The sequence below is a fragment of the Apteryx rowi genome, unplaced genomic scaffold (assembly GCF_003343035.1).
Source record: "Apteryx rowi isolate R43461 unplaced genomic scaffold, aptRow1 scaffold_8, whole genome shotgun sequence".
Classification (NCBI taxonomy): domain Eukaryota; kingdom Metazoa; phylum Chordata; class Aves; order Apterygiformes; family Apterygidae; genus Apteryx; species Apteryx rowi.
Window position 1 is genome coordinate 2,029,090 of NW_020451093.1, and position 18,445 is coordinate 2,047,534.

Consider the following 18,445-nt stretch of genomic DNA (forward strand, 5'->3'; position numbering starts at 1 on the left):
TGCTGCTTTTTTTTTTTTTTTTTTTTTTAAGACTGGCACTGTGTCAAATTTTGTCCTGTGTTTTGAGAGAAGGTTTTTTGAAAAGTAGTAATTCTGTGAAGAAAATATGAGGGTTTTTTCATGTTTTAACTGAAAATATCAAAGGACTAGGCAGTAATGTGATGGAAATGAAGTATATTTAATACTATAAGATAATTTAAGGGGTACTATGTGTATTAGGTACATAGATGAAATTGGTAGGAGATTTCAGGGCAACAGGAACAAATGTTCCTACCAATTCTATTTGTAGTGTTTGCTTTTAATGGTTTCCATGCATCCCTGAAGCGGGTGAGGAAGGCGGCCAGGCCCTGGGGCATCTCCTCCTTGTAAGGACTGGCAGGGAAGAGAGCATGACAGAGTACAGGGACGTGACAGAAAAAAACACAGATGATAAACTGTTCTTTGAAGACAGTATTATTTGAAGGTTCATGAAATGAAGGAGAAACACGCCACCCCACCATAAAACCTTCTAGCTGAAAGGGATTTTTGCTGTTTTTCTCCCTCGCTGGCCATGGAACCAGGTTATCTGAGTGGAGTTCCAAGGGGATTTTTGTGGCCAGTGGTGGTTTTTTTGCTATTTAAATATTCTTCCTTCATAAAGAAATCTGAACAAAACATGGTATGTACTAAAACCATTCCATTCTCTAATAGTATGTGCTTCTTTGTTTGTGCTTACATAAAAAGGCAGAAAGGATGCTTTGCAAGTAAGTGGGTCTTTGCTTGACACTCACTACGCAGCCACCTGTTACAACATGATGGTATGGATAAGTCCCAGTAAGAGATATGAAGGCTTTATGCTTGTGATAAAATATGTTTACTAACCTTCAGAAAGCAAATTCTGTTGTTATCAAAGTAGAATCTGAGAGCCTGAAAAAGTGAATGCATACGAGGTTTGAAATTAGTACACAGGCTAGAAGACAGTGTTGTGCTAGTAACACAAACAGGCCAACGAGCTGACTCAGTCCGTAGAATATTTCACTTACGTTGTGCTGCTAAAGCTACAAATGTGGACAAGGGCGGGCTTAAAAAAAATCACATTCTTTGGCAGTTTTCAGGTTTAACGGTATTGAAAAGCTCTTGATACTCTTGCGCGATATTTAGTGTAAAAATACTTAACTAGCACCCTAAACTCAGCATTAATAAACATACTTAAATAATTAGGTGTTGTCAGAGCAGTGAGAGGAATTTATTCTCAGAATTCGTGTGGAAAACCTGACGGAAGTTGCTGAAGGCCCTGAGGGATGGTTTCTTCTGTCTCTTCTGTCACCTGTGGTTAGCTATGTGGGCAAACAGAGTTTCTGAATTTCTCAGCCTATGCGACTCTGTACATACATGGTTTTGAAGAGGGTGGCTGTTCCGGAACATTTGAAGCTCTTATTTACAGTTCTGAAAAACATATATTTAAAGGAACTCTGAATATTCACTGATCATGTGGAAGGAGATAATCTTCACTAATTTACATAAGTAATTAATGTGACACTAGACCTTAGGGAGTCTGAGCTGTAAATGTTTAATATAAAATTTATACCAAATATTTTCATAATCCTGTATATACATCTTGAATAGACATGGCAAGAATATGTAACTTCTGCCTGCGGGCATCCTCTTGCTACCTGTGCAGCAACCTAACATGTACCTGTAACATCTCGTGCAGTGATAATGTTACACTTCGTCTCTGATGACTGCTGAGAGCTTGTAGAGATGTTATGCTTGTAAATGTATATGCATGTAATGGAACAGCTCTTATTTACACACTGAGGGCCAAATCCTTATGGTGTCAATCAGTGCAAGTGCTTGGAAGATAATTTGCATGGAGATCTGACTTTTTTTGTGTGTGTGTGTGAAGCTGATATGTTGATAAGATATGGAAGAGTAGCCAGTTCTGAAGGAGTTTCCAGTTATCTTGGAGAGTTTAAGGAAGTTCTTGAAAGAGGAAGTTCTATTCACTAGTTTTGACCCTGTCATAAAAGGCCAATAGAAACCAAAAACTATATCTGTTACTCATTCAAGGTGAAAGCTATGTCAGCTTAAGTTTATCAGGAAGCACAAATAACTCTTTAACAAGCAAAATGTTTCTTCTGTCAATAGTTAGTCCTGTTTGTATATGGGGAACTTAATAGTCACGCATTAGCAGTTGCCACTGTAATCTCCTGTTTTATCTGTGGCGTATCAGACATAATGTTGATTTAGGATTATTTGATGTTCTTAGATCTGTTTCCTCAGTTTTGCGTGACTCAGTGTATTCAGCCATTCAGTTTGTTCTGCCCTTGTCAGTCGGGCTATTCTTTTTGGTACCTCTTCATCTGCTTAATGTATATTCTTTTAGCTTTACTCTCTCTTTGACTTGCATTGAAATGTTTTGTTACCTTGTCTCCTCATTCAGGGCATGTTTTTCTTCTCTCTGCCTTATCTTTCAATTTCTTAACCAGCTTAATACTTCAGTCTGTCTTACAGTGATTAAAGTGGGCAGTATGTGATCTGGGCAGCTTTAGTATGTTATCCATGCTGTAGGAGTCCAAGAAACCCTTTGCAGTATAGTTACAGCTCATTCAGACCTAAGCTGAATTCTGATTTAAAAGCCTGTTTGGTCTTAGTAGATCTATAACTGTGTGCCAGTCTACAATCAAAATACATGAACAGGAAGGCATAGTTTTTCTTGTATACTCTTTTTGGCCATTGAAGTTATTGATTGCATTACATTACTTGAGAAGGTAACTGCATGTAATTGATTTATTAATTTAACTTTATTTTCTTAATGATTTCTGTGATAAGCATCTATGATATGAATGAGTTTGGTGGTATAGAGTAGCTTAGGATCTTTTCAGTCTTAAGTTTGGATGAGGAGTATTCTTTTTGAAGTGAATTGATAGCCCAGCTTACAACACTGGTTTGTATTGTGGAGTACTCTTGGAGTGCAAAAACTGGATTCACCTTTAATGAAAAAATTCCAGAAGATACACGCCAGGATTGCAGCTAATGTCTGCAAAATATTGGCATTTGGTCATTAAGACCAGACAATGCCATCAACAAAACCTGTTTTGTTCAGGAATCCTTTCCAGTATTTTGGATGACTTACAAAAAGCATTGAGGCAGTAGAAGAAAGTTCACTACCCAAACCGTCACTGTACTGTGGGCCAAAACTAGCAGTTGAAATATTTTTCTCAGGTAGTAGTAGATGATAGCTTCCTAGAGGACCTGAAAACTTGGGAGTGAGAGAAGCTAAAAGGAGGTACATCGTTGTTGATAGGGTACAGGCAATGAAGAGAACTTGTCAGGCTCCGTGTCTGTCCTTAAGTACTGGTACCTTTTGTATTATGTATTATGCAGAACGTCAACTTAGAAGCCTTTATTCTTAGAAGCTAAGAGTTTTTCTTATTATTTCCTGGACTGTGGGGTTTTTGTCCTCCCCCTTCCCTACCCTCCCCAGGAGTAGTCTAGATTTGAGAGAACCGCAAAGTGATTTTACTGATTCACTTTCCTTATGCTGCCTATGCTGGCTGCTTTTACACTTCAGATTTTTTTTTCATTTCACTTTGAAGGGGCCACAGCTGACACAGCCCTACTCCTCTGAGTTTGCCAGTACAAGCTGTTCTGCAGCTGTCTAGGCATGGAGGAAGAAGGGAGGCTGTCTTCCACCTACTCAAAATAGTTCATAAGATTTGTGCCTTACAATATACTAAGTACAGCTCATGTTTTCACAAAGAAAACTTGTATAGTTTATTAAATCGTGATGATATCTGGAAAGCTGATGGCCCTCCACCAGCATTATAATATACGGGTAACAAATTGGAGTGTGGCCTAGTGCTTCGTGTGGTCCTAGCTCATGTGAAAATACTTTTGTGGTCTTCACCAAGTCATTCAATTTTGTTGTAGTCTGTGGTAAAGCTTTAAACTTCACAGGAGCATCATGCAAATTGTGCAGAGAAAATTATTTCTATTTCAGAGGTTTTATGTGAAGACTCATATTGTTGCTATGTATGATCGTGTGGCTGGATGGATCAGAACTGCCCGCATACTGAACTGCTCACTCGTCCTCTGACATCTGCCTGGAGGCTTCCTTTCGCTCAAGTGTTTGGTCTTATGCTTTTGCGGGAAGAGCATTGCTTTCCAACCCTATTATTGCTTTAAAGTTCTGTCTTGTGTGACTGTAGGTTTCCAACTTTTTTTTTGTACATGTATGGAAGCACATATGTCCCTTTAAACAGTAGGATTTTGACAGTAGGAGTATTGTGTTTGTGATGAGAGGTTGTACCAGTTCAGCAAAACGAATGAGCTCTGTAGCTCTGGTGCTGTTGCTAACTCACTAAAGGCTGTAACCACTCATCAGCTACAATGGGATAAATTCGCTTATTTAATGGCATGCAAAGCTGATCTGTATGCAGCAAAATTGTTGTTGTTACTTACAAAGAGAAATAAGAAACATTAGCAACTTTCATTTCAAAGGAAGTATGCGCTTCTAATCTTTGGTTTATCAGCTGTTGATAAATATAAGTGTGTACAAAGTGCAGGAAACATTAAAATATTTTGCTATCCTAGTAACTTTCAAATTAGACCTGAAGCAAATCCCATTTTCATCCTCTTCAATAATAAAGAAGAGGACTTAAGTGCAGACATTAGAGCAACAGAACAAGCAACAGCACAATTGCTTCCAAACAGGTGACACTGGTGAAATTTTAATTCCACTAAATTTTGCACTTTAGAGATGCAGCTTTTTTTCAGCCATTTGTCTAGCTGCATAAGCTGGAACGTATTCAAAATGCTTGCCAAGAACAAATCCGTAGGAAGAAATGTTATACTTTGACCCAGGTTCAAGATGTTCTAAACCAACAAGAAAAAAATATTTCTGCAGACCTATTTAATGTTCAGCTTAAATAGTTTTTTTCTCCCTATGATTTGATAAGCACTTGGTTAGCAGCATACATATATTAATTTCCTATGTATTTCTTTCTAGTTTAACTTGACTATTCTGTCTTTATCTGTCTGGGATCAGCACAACTGCTAGACACTACATTTTTGTGTGTTGACCACCAAGTTGACAAGGGATAATGATTGGGCATCCATGCTGATGAGAGCTTCTTTACTTAGTACAAAACGCTTTTTGACTTTCCTGTGTGGATTGGACAGTGCTGCTGTTAAGTTACTTGTTTTCCTCTGGAACAGACTGCAAGATGTGATACAACAGGCTGATTTGTGGTTAACAGCAGTGGGTGAGACTGGAGCATGGAGTATCTGACTGATGCATGAAACAAACTAAAGGATTCCGTTTCTATGCAATAAACCTATTTCCTACCAGTGTGTTGAGTAATTGGGTTGTTTTGACTATAAGCTCAGGTTAACAGTTTAATTTTTCTGTTTTTAAAAAATAAACTCCATAAATTCATAGCAGTATTTCATAACTCTTGCTACCATAGTTATGCTATGCCCTAAGAAGACAGGAGAGAATTCCCGTGGAACCAAGCCACACGCACAGGACTGCTGTGTTAGGGCCAGCAGCATTTTGCTCACTACTTTGGAGAGCTTTCAGATGGTCTGAAAAGTATGAGACCACACTTCTCAGCCGGTGCCATATTTATGGCTGTTAGTAGACAAATGCCAAATCGAATGGAAAAGAAGAGGACATAGTATATTAGCCTTTGACTGAGTTGAACACTACCTTTGTGTAGATGCGAGAAGAGAAAAAGGTACGTGCTTGTATCCATACTAGAACTAGGATAAAACTTCTTATCCACACTTATTTTATAATTGAATAAAATTAATAAAGTATTTGAAGCTTAATTTGTTCAGCTATGAAGGAACATGCATGCTTTCTCTTCTACCTCTAAGGTTGTTGAAGATCCCTTTCTCCAAGTCTTAGGATGACTGGAGATCTCTAACTCTTCTTAAGTTAATTTCTTGTAAAATCAAATGAAAAATAACCACTTCCTAATCTCTTGATCAGCATGCTCTAATCTCTTGATCAGCATGCTCTAATCTCTTGATCAGCATGCTGATCCCAAAATGTTCTTTTTCAATAAGGAAATGTTATCTTGGGTGTCCTGTTTTGCTACAGTGACAAGACAGAAGGGTATTAATACCCTGTACTGTGCCTGTAAATAGCTTCTTTCTTTTTTTTGTTCTAGGTCAGGAATATTTCTAGTTTTCTGAAGTTTGAGGAAGTCTTCCTATTCCCAGTGCTGAAATTCATTTCAGTATTTTGTTATCCAAGCACTGTCATAAAAGGGGATCAGAACAGCTTGTGGTTATGGCCTTACAAAATGCATCATCGGGGATGCTACAGATAAATACAAATTCTTCTGAATTAAAAACAATGGGATCAAACAAAATTCCTTGCCACGTTTTATTCCATATAAAATCATTAATTCTGAGCTGCTTTGGTGTTAGTCTTCAGAAATTTTGAGCTATAAATCACCTGGCTGAGCAAGATGCTTTCATTGTCTTGTTTATGAACCATATTTTAATGTAGTTATACCCGGTCCATGCTCCAAAATGCCTCACTTGACATGCATTTTTGCGTAAAACATAAAACAAGCTTCTCTCACCTTCATGACTGTGATGCAGGAAAGCAGTCTCAGATCGCAAGTCCAAAGAATTGATATTTTAACCTGTTTTTGTACTTGTATTTTTGCTGACATGAAGCTGCTGGGATTAACTTTGATAGCCTTAAGATTTGTGCTCGAATGCACAGACCTGAGTCACGTCATTGTGCGTAATTGCTGTACGAGAAGCCTGTATAATGCACTTCAGAATGTTCTGTGCGGACTTATTTAAACTCCTTTACAAATTCTTTAATGACCCAGCAAGTACAGTAAAATGCTGAATGAAGCAGGATAAGAGGGTAAGAGCTGGCAAAAGTTATCAGCATATGTAGCTATTCAGAAATAGTTTGGGGGGGGGGAACTTGCAGAATTAGAGAGTTCCAAAATGGTTTCAGATGGAGTAATGTAGGGTATTTAACTGTGAGTCTTTTAAGTGCGACACAGTTGTAAGTAGTTTGTGACATGACAGTTGCTATATTCTTATTAAAGTACTGTAGATCGATCCTACTGCACAGTTTTGGGGAGAACAAAACTTTTGTATCCTGAATCTTTATCATCATGGATTTGCAGGGAGATTTGCCATTGTTATCTCTTATGTGCAAGCTTCCTTCCTTTTTCTCTTTTTCCTCCCTGAAACCTCAGTGTAAGCAAACGGCATGAAAAGAAGAACATCTCCCGATGGTTTAATTTCTGTAGGAATAAATTACAGAAAATGCTATGCTTGATAGAAAATTGGAAATATTTCAGAGTGCTCTGCGAAATCATGGATTCACACATGGAACTTCTGGTTGGGTTACCACTCAACCTGCTTCTAAGTGAAAATTTTATTTTTGAAAGTGAAGGCAAGCTGCTTGTTCAAATGAAAATTTACTTATTTTTATGACACCTTATCAAAGGCTGCTTTTCTCTCCTTCAATTTACATCCCACCACCTCCTGCCAATTTCTACTACATTAAAAAAAGAGAAAGAAAAAGAAACTCAACAAACAAACCGAGAGTATTTATACTCTTACTCTCCCTCAGTCCATCTGTCCTGCTTCTGCTGTTATGACCCAGTGTTGTTCTGCTTTTCTCAAAAATTGCATCCCAAATTGCCACTTCAGTAACAGTACATGGTGCCATTTCAACTGTAGATGGGGGTGAGAGGAGAGAGAGAAGCAGTAGTGACATCTGTCAGCTAGAAGAAAAGAAGCTGCTGGCAGAAGTGTTGCTGAAAATAAAATTGAGCAGTAGAAGGAAGAACGAAACTAAGACTCCATAATGCAGCTAAGGAAATGGCTTTATGCATTTATTTTATATCCTAAGGAACTTAAATTATAAAATGTACACTTAGCAAAAGCATGAGTGAACATGTGTCAGTGTACTAGTCTGGTATAGTTGCATGACTTTTCAGCCACCTCTCTCTCCTGAGGTGCTGGGAATGGAGATTCCCTTTGAGGTATGCAGGGAATGGCTACAATTTTACCTACCTGGAAACTTCACCTACACCTTGGATTTGCTTAATATTAGAGACTTCTCTAGCATGTATCCGTTCCGTGCAGAACTTTCTATTGTGAATCATGTCCTCTCTAAGACTGATCACAACCAAAGGTTGAAAGTTTAATTTAAGACTAACAAAAATGTTTTGAGGTGGCTTAAAATTTGTGAGCTTATGAATAGAAATCAATTAATTGTTAATTATTAATTGTTGAAATCAGTGGAGTCTTCCAGGCTTGGTTGTAAACTAACTTTGATCTGGCCATTTGTTCCCTCCATTTAGAGTAAGCACCAGGTTGGTTTGAATAGGTTAATGCTAGATACTCCGTTTCTTCTGAAGTCTTGTAAAATGTCATATTGATGAATTTACCTCTTGGAGAAAAAATTAGCAGCTACTGTAAGTTCTCAGAGGGTTGCCACTCTGTAGTTCTGCTCCTTCGTTTCTGTGACTTTTCGGGCTTGGGGGCCCTTTCCCCACAAAGTGGGTATGGAGGAAGCCTCTTCGACCATATCTACTGTCTGCCCGCTGCTTCATGCATTTGAGATAGTCCAAAGAGTTGTCAGTGACTAAACTGCTTCGGAACTGTCAACGTAACAACTGAATGCTCCGAGATTTATTTAGATGGTTGGATGTTTTTTTGTTAATAGAGTGTATTTGCAAAGTTTGATTGTTTAATTGCTGTGACAGAACTGGAGTCCTTAAAATGTATGTGGTACAAAGATAATTGACATGGTATGATCAACAGTTGGGCTCAAATGCAAGATATTATTCATATCAGACACCAAGATTAATTTTTTTTCTTTGCTGACCTAGTTTATCCTTTCCTGTCTTGTACCGACACAGAACCATTCTTTTGATTTCACTTGACTAGATTAAGTAGTAAGCAGTAGCTTATCCCGTTGTTAATGCTATGTCTTGAAAGAAAGAAAGGTGAATTTGGCCTCCAGAAGTAGTAAAGAAAGCCAACATCTTGCAATAAGTAAAATCCAAGGGGCGGGGGGGATTCAGTCTGCAGCACGAATTGAACTACTTCTGAACACAGTTTGGCCAACTCGAGTGGGACATCTGCTGAGATATTCCTGCAGGAATAAAAAGCTGCAGTACTAGGAAATCCAGTAATTTGCATTCAGTGGGGTATAGTGCACATCTGTTCAGACCATGCAGCTGCTAGTAGGAGACAGTGGTGAGCATTCCCCTGGAATTCTTGTGTGTGTGTGTGTGTGTGTAATGTACATACATACGTATACATATATAGCATGCCTGTTTTGAACTATTAAAACCTAATTGTCCCAACTGAATTCATTACTTCTAAAAGGGAGGTTTTAGAGGATCGCCTGTCCCTTTTAAGATGTATTACGTTAGCTAGTGCAATGAAGTATGACTCCTGGCATCCCTTTGCTGAGGAGTGCTGGGATATGGCAGGTGTTTCCACTCACCACTGTGTTTCCTGGCTGTGGCTCTGGTGTGTTTGGCAGCCCACTGGTTTGACACTTGAATTATCATTAGCTTTTAGAGTAACACACCCTTTATAAGAATAGAGGAACTTAACATGTCGTCGCTTGTTTGTTGTCAGTCTGTGCATTCTGTAAGACAGTAAGAAGTTGTTCTGTTTCCAGTTGTTTGTGTAGAAGTACAGTGTGCCTTCTTCAGAAAACAACCTGGAAAATAGGCCAATATTTGCGTTAGGATCCTAATATGTGTTTTTTAAGAGACCTTATTTGAATTAGTTGTGATACAAAAACATATCGTATACGCCAGACATGATAGTATGTTGCAATTGAATGTGTGTGTTTGTGTATGTGTATCTATAGGAAGAGAAGTAGAGGTAGCTGTCATTGAAGACTTAGGCCAATAAATCAGACCAGTTTTAAACTTTAAAACAAAATGTCACTAGATTTTTCATTAACAATACACGTTGCTAATGGCTAGTTCTTACTCATTACCAATCATTATCACTACATATTCAAAGCAATTAATCTGTAACAATCTCATCCTAAATTAGGTGCAAACATAAATACCACTGAACGGAAGCCTCATAGTTAGCACTGATGACTGTAGTTTTTGTCTCAGGTATCCAGGTGACTGCTTCTGAGAGTTGATCAGGAGCCTTAAATTCAGACTCCTTTGCTTTTATAGACTCAAAATCATGGAATATCTCAGGTTGGGAGGGACCTCAGAAGGTCCCTAAGTCCAGCCGCCCTCTTATCTTTGAGGTCAGATTGCTCAGGGCTTTATCCAGTCAGGTCTTGAAAGCCTTCAAAGATGTTGACTGCTCAATCTGTCTGTGCCCCTATTCCATTCTCTGTTTTGCTGACCATCCCCATGGTGAAGAAGTTTTTCCTTGTATCCAATTTGAACCCCTTGCATTTCAATTTATGTCCATTGTCTCTTCCCCCTGCCATGCACCACTGTAGTCTCGATTTTAGTCTTCCACACCTACAAGGACTCCCCAAAGCAGTCTCTTCTCCATGCTTAGCAAGCTGTGTGCCCTCAACCCCGCCTCACAGTCGTCTCTGACCTTGGTGGCCCTCTGCTGAACTTACTCCAGTTTGTCGATGCCTGTCTTGTACTGGAGAGCCCAAAATTGGATGCGGTATCTAGATGCAGTGTAATGAGTGCTGAGTAGAGGGGAATAATTGCTTGTCTCAATCTCTTAGCTCTGCTTCTGTTGATTCAGCCTGGGATGCTGCTGGCCCGCTTTGCTGCCAGGGCACACTTCTGTCTCGTGTTTGGCTTGCTCTCCACAAGGACCCAGGACCATTTCCATAGAGGGAAATGTGGTAAATCTGCACTAACTGTCCCTAATCAACTTTCCCATGTGCCCAGAAATGTGTTCCAAGAGGACTCGCTTCATGACTTCTCTCATACAAGAGACGTTTGGCAGGGTGTGTTACTTCCTGGGGCTGCGGCAGGTCCCTTTTCCTGTTGCTTAGCTGTTTATTCCTCTTGTTGGGCTGCTGCTGCTTAAAACAAAAGCAGTCTTTTCGCAGCTCTCAAGGTTGCACTTCTTCAGTGACCAGTAGTTTGACCATCACCAAGTTGCTTATAGTGCTGGGGCTTCTGCTGTAAATCTGTGCCCAAATTTTCAAGGCCTTTGCTGTTATAGCACACTTCAGCTATATGTTATCGAAAGCTGGTACCCAGCTCTAGGTCACACAGCAAGTTCTCATAACAAGTAGATAAGCCTAACAGGCCAGGACCAGGGCCGTGCGCAGCTTGAGACACAGAATAAGGCCTGGGGGCTTGTTCTTAGCAGTGGCAATACTATTTTTACTGAGCCGTTTTGTACAAAAATGCATATTCATTATTTACTAGTCATGCTATGTAGTTGCTTATGTTTGAGTTCATAACAAGCTAATAATAACTAAATGCTGCTTAGCGTGCTGCTACTTTTATGGGTGCAACTCTTTCTGCTTTGGGTACGGGCAGTTAAGGCTTTGTAAGTGGAACTGTTGATGGACAGTGCTGAATTTCTTCTTGAATCCTGACTAAGGATAGTGCTGTTGCAAGTTCACACTGATTTAACTTCTTATATTGGTGTAGATTGGACAGAGAGCATTAAACTTCGTTTATATACATACTTTTAAAGAAACTTTGTTTAATCTTCTGTAGTTGTCTTGTAAATGATAAAACCTCCTTAAAAAAAAGAAGAGGAGGAGGAGGGATGCATGGATATTTGTCACCAGAATCTCTCAACATGAAGATTAATTGTTTGTACTCTATTTTGAGCATTAAAAAAAAAAAAAAAAAAAAAAAGTAAGGGCTTAAAGTCCTGTGAAATGTATGATTTGCATCCCTGATGTAGGGGATCATTTTTGCTTTAGGATAATTTCCTGATACTGTTCTAAACAAAGTGTGAGGCTTCTTGTTGTGATGATAGAGGCGTGGTAATGTCATACAGTACAACTGATGGATTGTCCAGCTGGTGGGCAGCCTTCATTATGTTCAGAACAGAAACTCTGTGTGTTAATGAAACTGTTTGAAATACTAAAAATACAAAGATTATTAAAATTCTTATGCCTGTGTAAAATGTATGTAAGGTTAGCCCTTTTAACAAAAAAGTGTTAACCATTTTGTTAAGGATAGTGGCAGTTCTGTTTTAAATTGTGGTATGTTTATCAAAAAGAATCAAACTGGTCTGTTTAAAAAATATATATATATTTTATATATATATATATATATATATATATAAAAGAACCATCTTCCTAACAGTTTCATAAACAACTTCACAACTGTGACAAATCCAGTTTCCAGAGAGGTGCTGGAATTATTTCAAGAGTTGTTTTAGGGTGAGACCACTTTTTTTCTTTTTTCTTTTCTTTTTTTTTTTTTTTAAGCTTAGAAATGTCTGTCATTCTTTACAGAGGTACGTACAAATATGTTTTCCTGTCCTCTTCAGATATGACTCCCTCTGTGCGTTTTGGAGACTAGACTAGGAAAAGGCCTTAACAGTTCCCAGGATCAGATCCTTCAAGAAGATTTGTAAGGGGAGGGGGAGAATTGGGGACCTAGCCTACCACTTGAAGTTTGGGCACGTATCTGCCCAGAGAACTCTGTAGTCAGCAGGCACCAGGAAGCCCATGACTGATTAAAATAGACAAATGGGCATTTATCACTTCAACGGTCGCACAGTTGGGTTAATTTCCCACCAAAACTGAAATATCACAGATATGTTTCTGTGCTGCTGTCTTCATGCACTCTACATATCCCCGTGATGTCTTCTGACCATAGTCCGTTTAGATACCAAATAATGACTTGCTCCAGCTGTGTGGTGAGCATTAGCGGTGGAGTTGGGTTGCGGTCAGTGACAACTGTCACGGCTAGAATTAACACATACCAGAGTGTGCGCAGGCAGGCGAGGCAACCTTGGAGGCACTCGGGCACACAGGTTCTTGTCCCGGGTGTTTTACAAACCTCCGTGACCACCGGCAGTGCTGGGAAGTCAGTTAGTTGAGTACATATTGTTGGGCATTCATCAAGTTGCTAGCCATGGGAGTTATTGAAACGGCAGTAAAAATAGGAGCTGATCATGGTGACCTGTTTGTCTGTTTTATCTATGATCTAAGAGCTGAAACACTTATTTTTTTTTTATCACCTGGAATAGCGGGGACCATTCTTCCATCTGTCAGTGTATTTTAATCCTTTCTTATGGATAAACATTAATATTTCCTGTTCACCTTCTTACAAATTTTGAGTTGAATTAAGGCTCTTTTCTTTGTTTGTTTATCACTAAACAGAATAGGGAAGTCGACAGTTCAAGTAAATCATTCTGATAGGTTAGAAATGCACTGTGTAGAAATGACTCTCCTGTAATCATTCTTGTTTCTGCTCTAAAGCTTTTAAAAAACATTGAGAAATACTTCTTATTTTTCTTTTTTATTTCCTGTTAGCTAGCTAGGTTCTGGGGGGTTTCTGTAAACAACTATCCATAAAGAATTGTTAGCACTTGTCTGGCAAAACATGAGGGCGATAGGTTTGCTTTCTTGTTGAGTGCTTTCCGTCTGATGTGCGGCTGGTAATTGAGGAAGAAAAATTGACTGTTGCAACCACAGATCTTACTGCTGCAGAGGAGACTGTCAGTTCTTATGTGAAATTAAGTCACTGAGGGAGTTAATCTTGGACACTTCAGACTTCTTTTTTTAAATTGCTATGTTGTTTTGCATTATTGAATTGTCTATATTTTTCACATCAGATATTGCTAGGGAATAGTGAAGCATTCCATTTTTAATGAAATAACAATACTCTACTTTCTAGTCAGCCCAAGAGGGTCCCAAAAGTATAGTTCAAAACACTGAAGGAAGTGAATTTCTCTCTGCCCATTCTTGGAAAACTAACTTAAGTTTATGGAGAATGCTATTAAACAGGGTCGCTCATTTTCTCTGTCCAGACATTTTAAACGTGGGAAAAGCTAACTTAGTGGCTTTGTAGCCTTTCTCACTGACCTCACTCTGCACCATTCTTCCCTAAACACAAGATGGCTACAGAGCCAAACTAACTGTCCTTTTCATCAACACAGATGCACAGGGCAGTTATTTTCTTCTTTAGCTTACTACTTAATGTACGTGGACTACCACAATCAAATAATGCCAAATGTATGCGCAAGACGCTGGGAGATAAGTAGTTCGAAGCTATTTATGTCCCTCTGCAGGACTGTTAGTTCAACAGAAAGTGGAAGTTTTGAAGGGACTTTCAGCAAACAGAGCAGTGCCAGCAGGCATCTGTGTAATTATCCTATTAAAACAAACTAACATCTGCATTATCGGTGCCAGTGCAGGGTGGAAGAGAACATTGTGTCCTCTAATCCTGTCTGGGAGCATTAGGGAGTTAAAAGGATAATGTTTTACCAAATCTGTGTTTTAATATGATAGGTTACACTTAACTACCTTTTTAATTACCTTTCTTCTGTTGCAGGGTTTTATGCTAAGGACCCTGCTTTTAGCCCTCATCACAGAGCTCTTCCTGCCTTTGGATAGTTTATGCCTGTTTTTTGGGGGATCGGTGGGGATTATAATGAAAAGACGGTCCTATTGTTTGTCTTGAAGGCACTTATATTTCAACTCATTTTTTCCTAGTGTGGGAAAAGGTCTGTAAATATTAATTTTAGATACGAAATACAATTATGTGGCAACTAGAAGTATGTGTTTGGAATTTAGGTGTAAAGTGCAGACTCGCTGAACTGTTTTATGAGGAGGGAGTAACCGTGCATGGCAGAGGCCACACAAGAGCAAGAAGAGATTATTTCAGCCCTCTGAGTGCTTGCAGTGTAAGCCAGGAGAGTGTATTGGCTTAAATAATGTAGACTTCTTTTTTCCCTCTTTACCCCTGAGGGAATCTGATTTCCTGATCACCTATCTAGCCATATGCCGTAGCTCTTGCCAGGAACTCCTAGCAGTGTCATTGCCAGCTAAAATTACTTGTCTTCTGAGAACTGAATTATGTTGAGAATTGTCTTAAATTGCTACATTGGCACCATCACAAAGTTTTTGTGTACGCACACAAAAAATACGTTAAAGCAGCTTTACCTTGAAATTCAGATTGGAAACTCTGCTTCCAGCGTTGAACATGATCCAGAGAGCGCGAGGTGTTCTGCACCTGTGCAGGCGCATCGCTCTGTTCTCTTTCCAGTGCTGTTCTCAGCTGGGTTTGGTGCATTGGCTAGTACAGTACAGTATTGATACATGCAAATTAAACATTTACAAAGAAACTGTATTGTCTACTCTGATTTTATAGCAGTTACAGTGAAGGCCTAATACAGCTGGTAAAAACTTCTAATGTTTTGTGGTAACTTTACTCCTTTTCTTTCGTCTTTTAACAGGATGGAACTGAAAGACGGTTATACGCTGACTAAGGAGTCAGAATAAGACTGAGTCCTGCTCTCTGACCTTTCTCTACCTGGACCATGAACTTGCTCTTTGGCTTCGTGCTTTAGAAACCTTTGTAGTAACTCTGTGAAGCTGTTGGGAATCATGGCATTCTCCCCATGGAAGCTGTCCTCTCAGAAACTCGGCTTTTTTTTGGTGACTTTTGGTTTCATTTGGGGAATGATGCTTCTGCATTTTACTATTCAGCAGCAAACACAACATGAAAGCAGTTCAGTCCTGCGTGAACAAATTTTGGATCTCAGCAAAAGATACATTAAAGCATTAGCTGAAGAAAATAGAAATGTTGTAGATGGGCCTTATGTTGGGACAGTGACAGCGTACGGTAAGTGCTAGTTCTAGATTACGCGATAATTTGATTATGGGATTTTCTAAGTGGTACAAACATTATACTTCCAAATGCTGCTCAGTTGACCGTACTTCTATATTCCAATCTCTTGTTCACAACCTCTCTCTTTGTGACCACAGAATGTCAGTGTTACACCCTGGGAATGGGAGACGAAATAAGAGGGTAAAGTATAATCAGATTAGTTCTTGATTTAGTGACTCAGCAACGCTATTTAAAGTATGTTATATGGTAAACACTTTTCCTTCAGAACTATGCTGACTTCTCTTTTTAAAGTAACATCTACTAATCCAGGTTAATTGGCTTTCCTGGAGCACTTCTACCCAGCTAGCAGAAACCAGTGTACCTTCCGGAAGGATAATAAAGTAGTTGGCACACGAATTACCAGCTGTTTAAGGATTTCCACTATGAAGATAACTGTCTCTGTGACTTGAATGCAGCACTTGGGAATTTTTAGATTTCAGCTCAAAGTAACTGTATGCTTGTCAGTGACTAGACTGACAATTTTGGTCCTCTTTTCTTCCAACCTGAGACCAGTTGTTTGTTGCTTCAGCATGTTCTCTTAGGGAGTGTTTTCACAAAAATATTCTAATGTGACATCTATTGAACTGGAATAAATGGCAGATATGGTGCTGTAGACAATGAAGAATTGAGGAAAATAACTGGAAAATCTTCAGTTGTTATATAAGGAGACTACTGGAACTTTTAAACATACACGGAAGAAATAGACATTAATTGCCAAAAAGACATGAATCCTGTCATGATAAATGAGGAGGTACACTAATTGGATTGCCCTAAAGAGGGTAGAAACAGCAGAAAAAAATACAGTTCTGTTATAATATCTATCAGCATTGTCTTGCAAGAAGCTTGTAAATGAGCTTTTGCGTACACACCCCATTAAACACATTACCATGGGCTATGTGGGAAAGGTTTTAGGTACCCCGCTGTTAAATGACTGACTATGCAAAGAGGGGGCGGCTTGCAAGGAAGTCAAACCCTTTTGCCAGCCTGGTGAATTTCCTGTGTTCTGTTGATTTTACAGTGAATTCGAATTTTGATACTATGGTCTACAATTGGCAGGGGGAGAGAGAAGATGGTTTTAAATTTGTGATTGCTATGAACAGTTTCTGAAGTAGTCTGGTCAACTGTAACTGTCTTGAAGGAAACAGTTACTACTTCATGGTTCACCCACAGTGGGAATAAGAGGATCATACCTGTCACTTTGTCATCTGTGGTTTAGCTTTCTTTCACTGTGAAGGAGGAAACACTGAATGGTATTATGCTGAGTGATTTCAATATTAATGACTGATCCAAATTTTATTTTATTCTCCATGTTACAGTTCAGTTCTAGTTCATTTTTCAGAGCGAGAATAACTTTGGATCTTTTTGGAATTTCAAAGTCCTAGTTCTAACTTTTAGAAAATACCATTTTTTTCTATTGATTGTTATAGCTAATTTTTGAAAATAATTTCCATCAGACTGTAAGTAGGTATATGTAAATGACACCAAGTTAGTTAGTCACAATATGAAGCTCCAAATGACAGCAAACCCTAACAAGAACTCCCCAAAGCCTGTGGAGTTGTCTGAGATGCAAAATGGCTTGTTCAGGGGCCTTTCCGGGGTGCTAACGGAAGGGTTTAGGACAGCAGGTTTCTATATCCTACAGCTGGCTTAAGTGACCAGAATGTACTTAGAAAGAGTGCTTGTTATGTTTATATGTTTAAGAACTTGGATAGATGAAAAAATGTCATGTTAGTTTTGGTGTAGTTGATTATTTGTGAGGAAGGGCAGTGTACGCAGCTGAAACAGCTTTCACCCCTCCCTCAGGAATGAGGACTGTCTATCCTCCCTAATCTCGCCGGTAGGCTAGGGTGAACTTAGCCCTGCAATTAATACAGTTACAAGTGGTGACTAGTGTGGATTTGCTAAGAATGTTTGTATTCTTTTGTTTTGCTTTTAAAAAGCCAAAGAATATACTTGGAACTCGCAGAAGTGCCCAAATGTGAAAAATTGTTATACTCCAAATGTTGTTTAGTCGAGAGCCAGAACCGGGCTATGTTCTTTATAACTTGCCTTCTTGAGAGCAGTCATATTGCCTTGAATCCAGGATTATGAAGTTGACTGCTAATTTTTATAACATCTGTCTAGTAGTTTTATCTGTTATGCCTCTGGTTATTTGTTAGAACTTGATTTAAATGTTTTTTGGAGGTTAGGGGGAAATTAGGTGGTTTTTCAGTATCTTCATATTGTGACTAACTAACTTGGTGTCATTTACAAATACCTATTTATAGCCTGATGGAAATTATTTTCAAAAATGAGCTATAACAATCAACAGAAAAAGATGGTGTTTTCTGAAAGTTAGAACTAGGACTTTGAAATTCCAAAAAGATCCAAAGTTTTGTCAGTGCATGAAATTCCTGTGGAAAAACAACGTGCCGCGCTGATAAAGCGGAGACTTACTCTGTTCACGTTTCTTGCTCTTTCCCATTTCACTTTTTTGTTCAGTCAACTTACCTAATGTTAAGATTATGCATCTGGCCCAGGCTTTTAAGTTTAACTTTAAATATACCATATTTATCTCAAAGTAGAGAACTTTTTTTTGCGAGTTTATCAGTATGCTTTGTTTGGCAGTTATTTCTGCATAGTAAGTTTTGGTTCTCACTCACTTT

General features: G+C 38.8%; 1 protein-coding gene across 5 annotated transcripts in view; it reads left to right on the top strand.

Moving 5' to 3' along the window:
- Positions 1-18,445, top strand: part of MGAT5 (alpha-1,6-mannosylglycoprotein 6-beta-N-acetylglucosaminyltransferase) — a 140,226-nt gene that overhangs the window by 33,492 nt on the left and 88,289 nt on the right. For all 5 annotated transcript variants that reach the window (XR_003257297.1, XM_026088927.1, XM_026088928.1 and 2 more), the window contains exon 2: positions 15,367-15,755. Coding sequence is in view for 4 of the 5 variants with exons in the window: in XM_026088927.1 (XP_025944712.1) it covers positions 15,518-15,755 (238 nt within the window). In the remaining variant the exon portion in view is untranslated. The remainder of the gene's footprint in view (positions 1-15,366; positions 15,756-18,445) is intronic.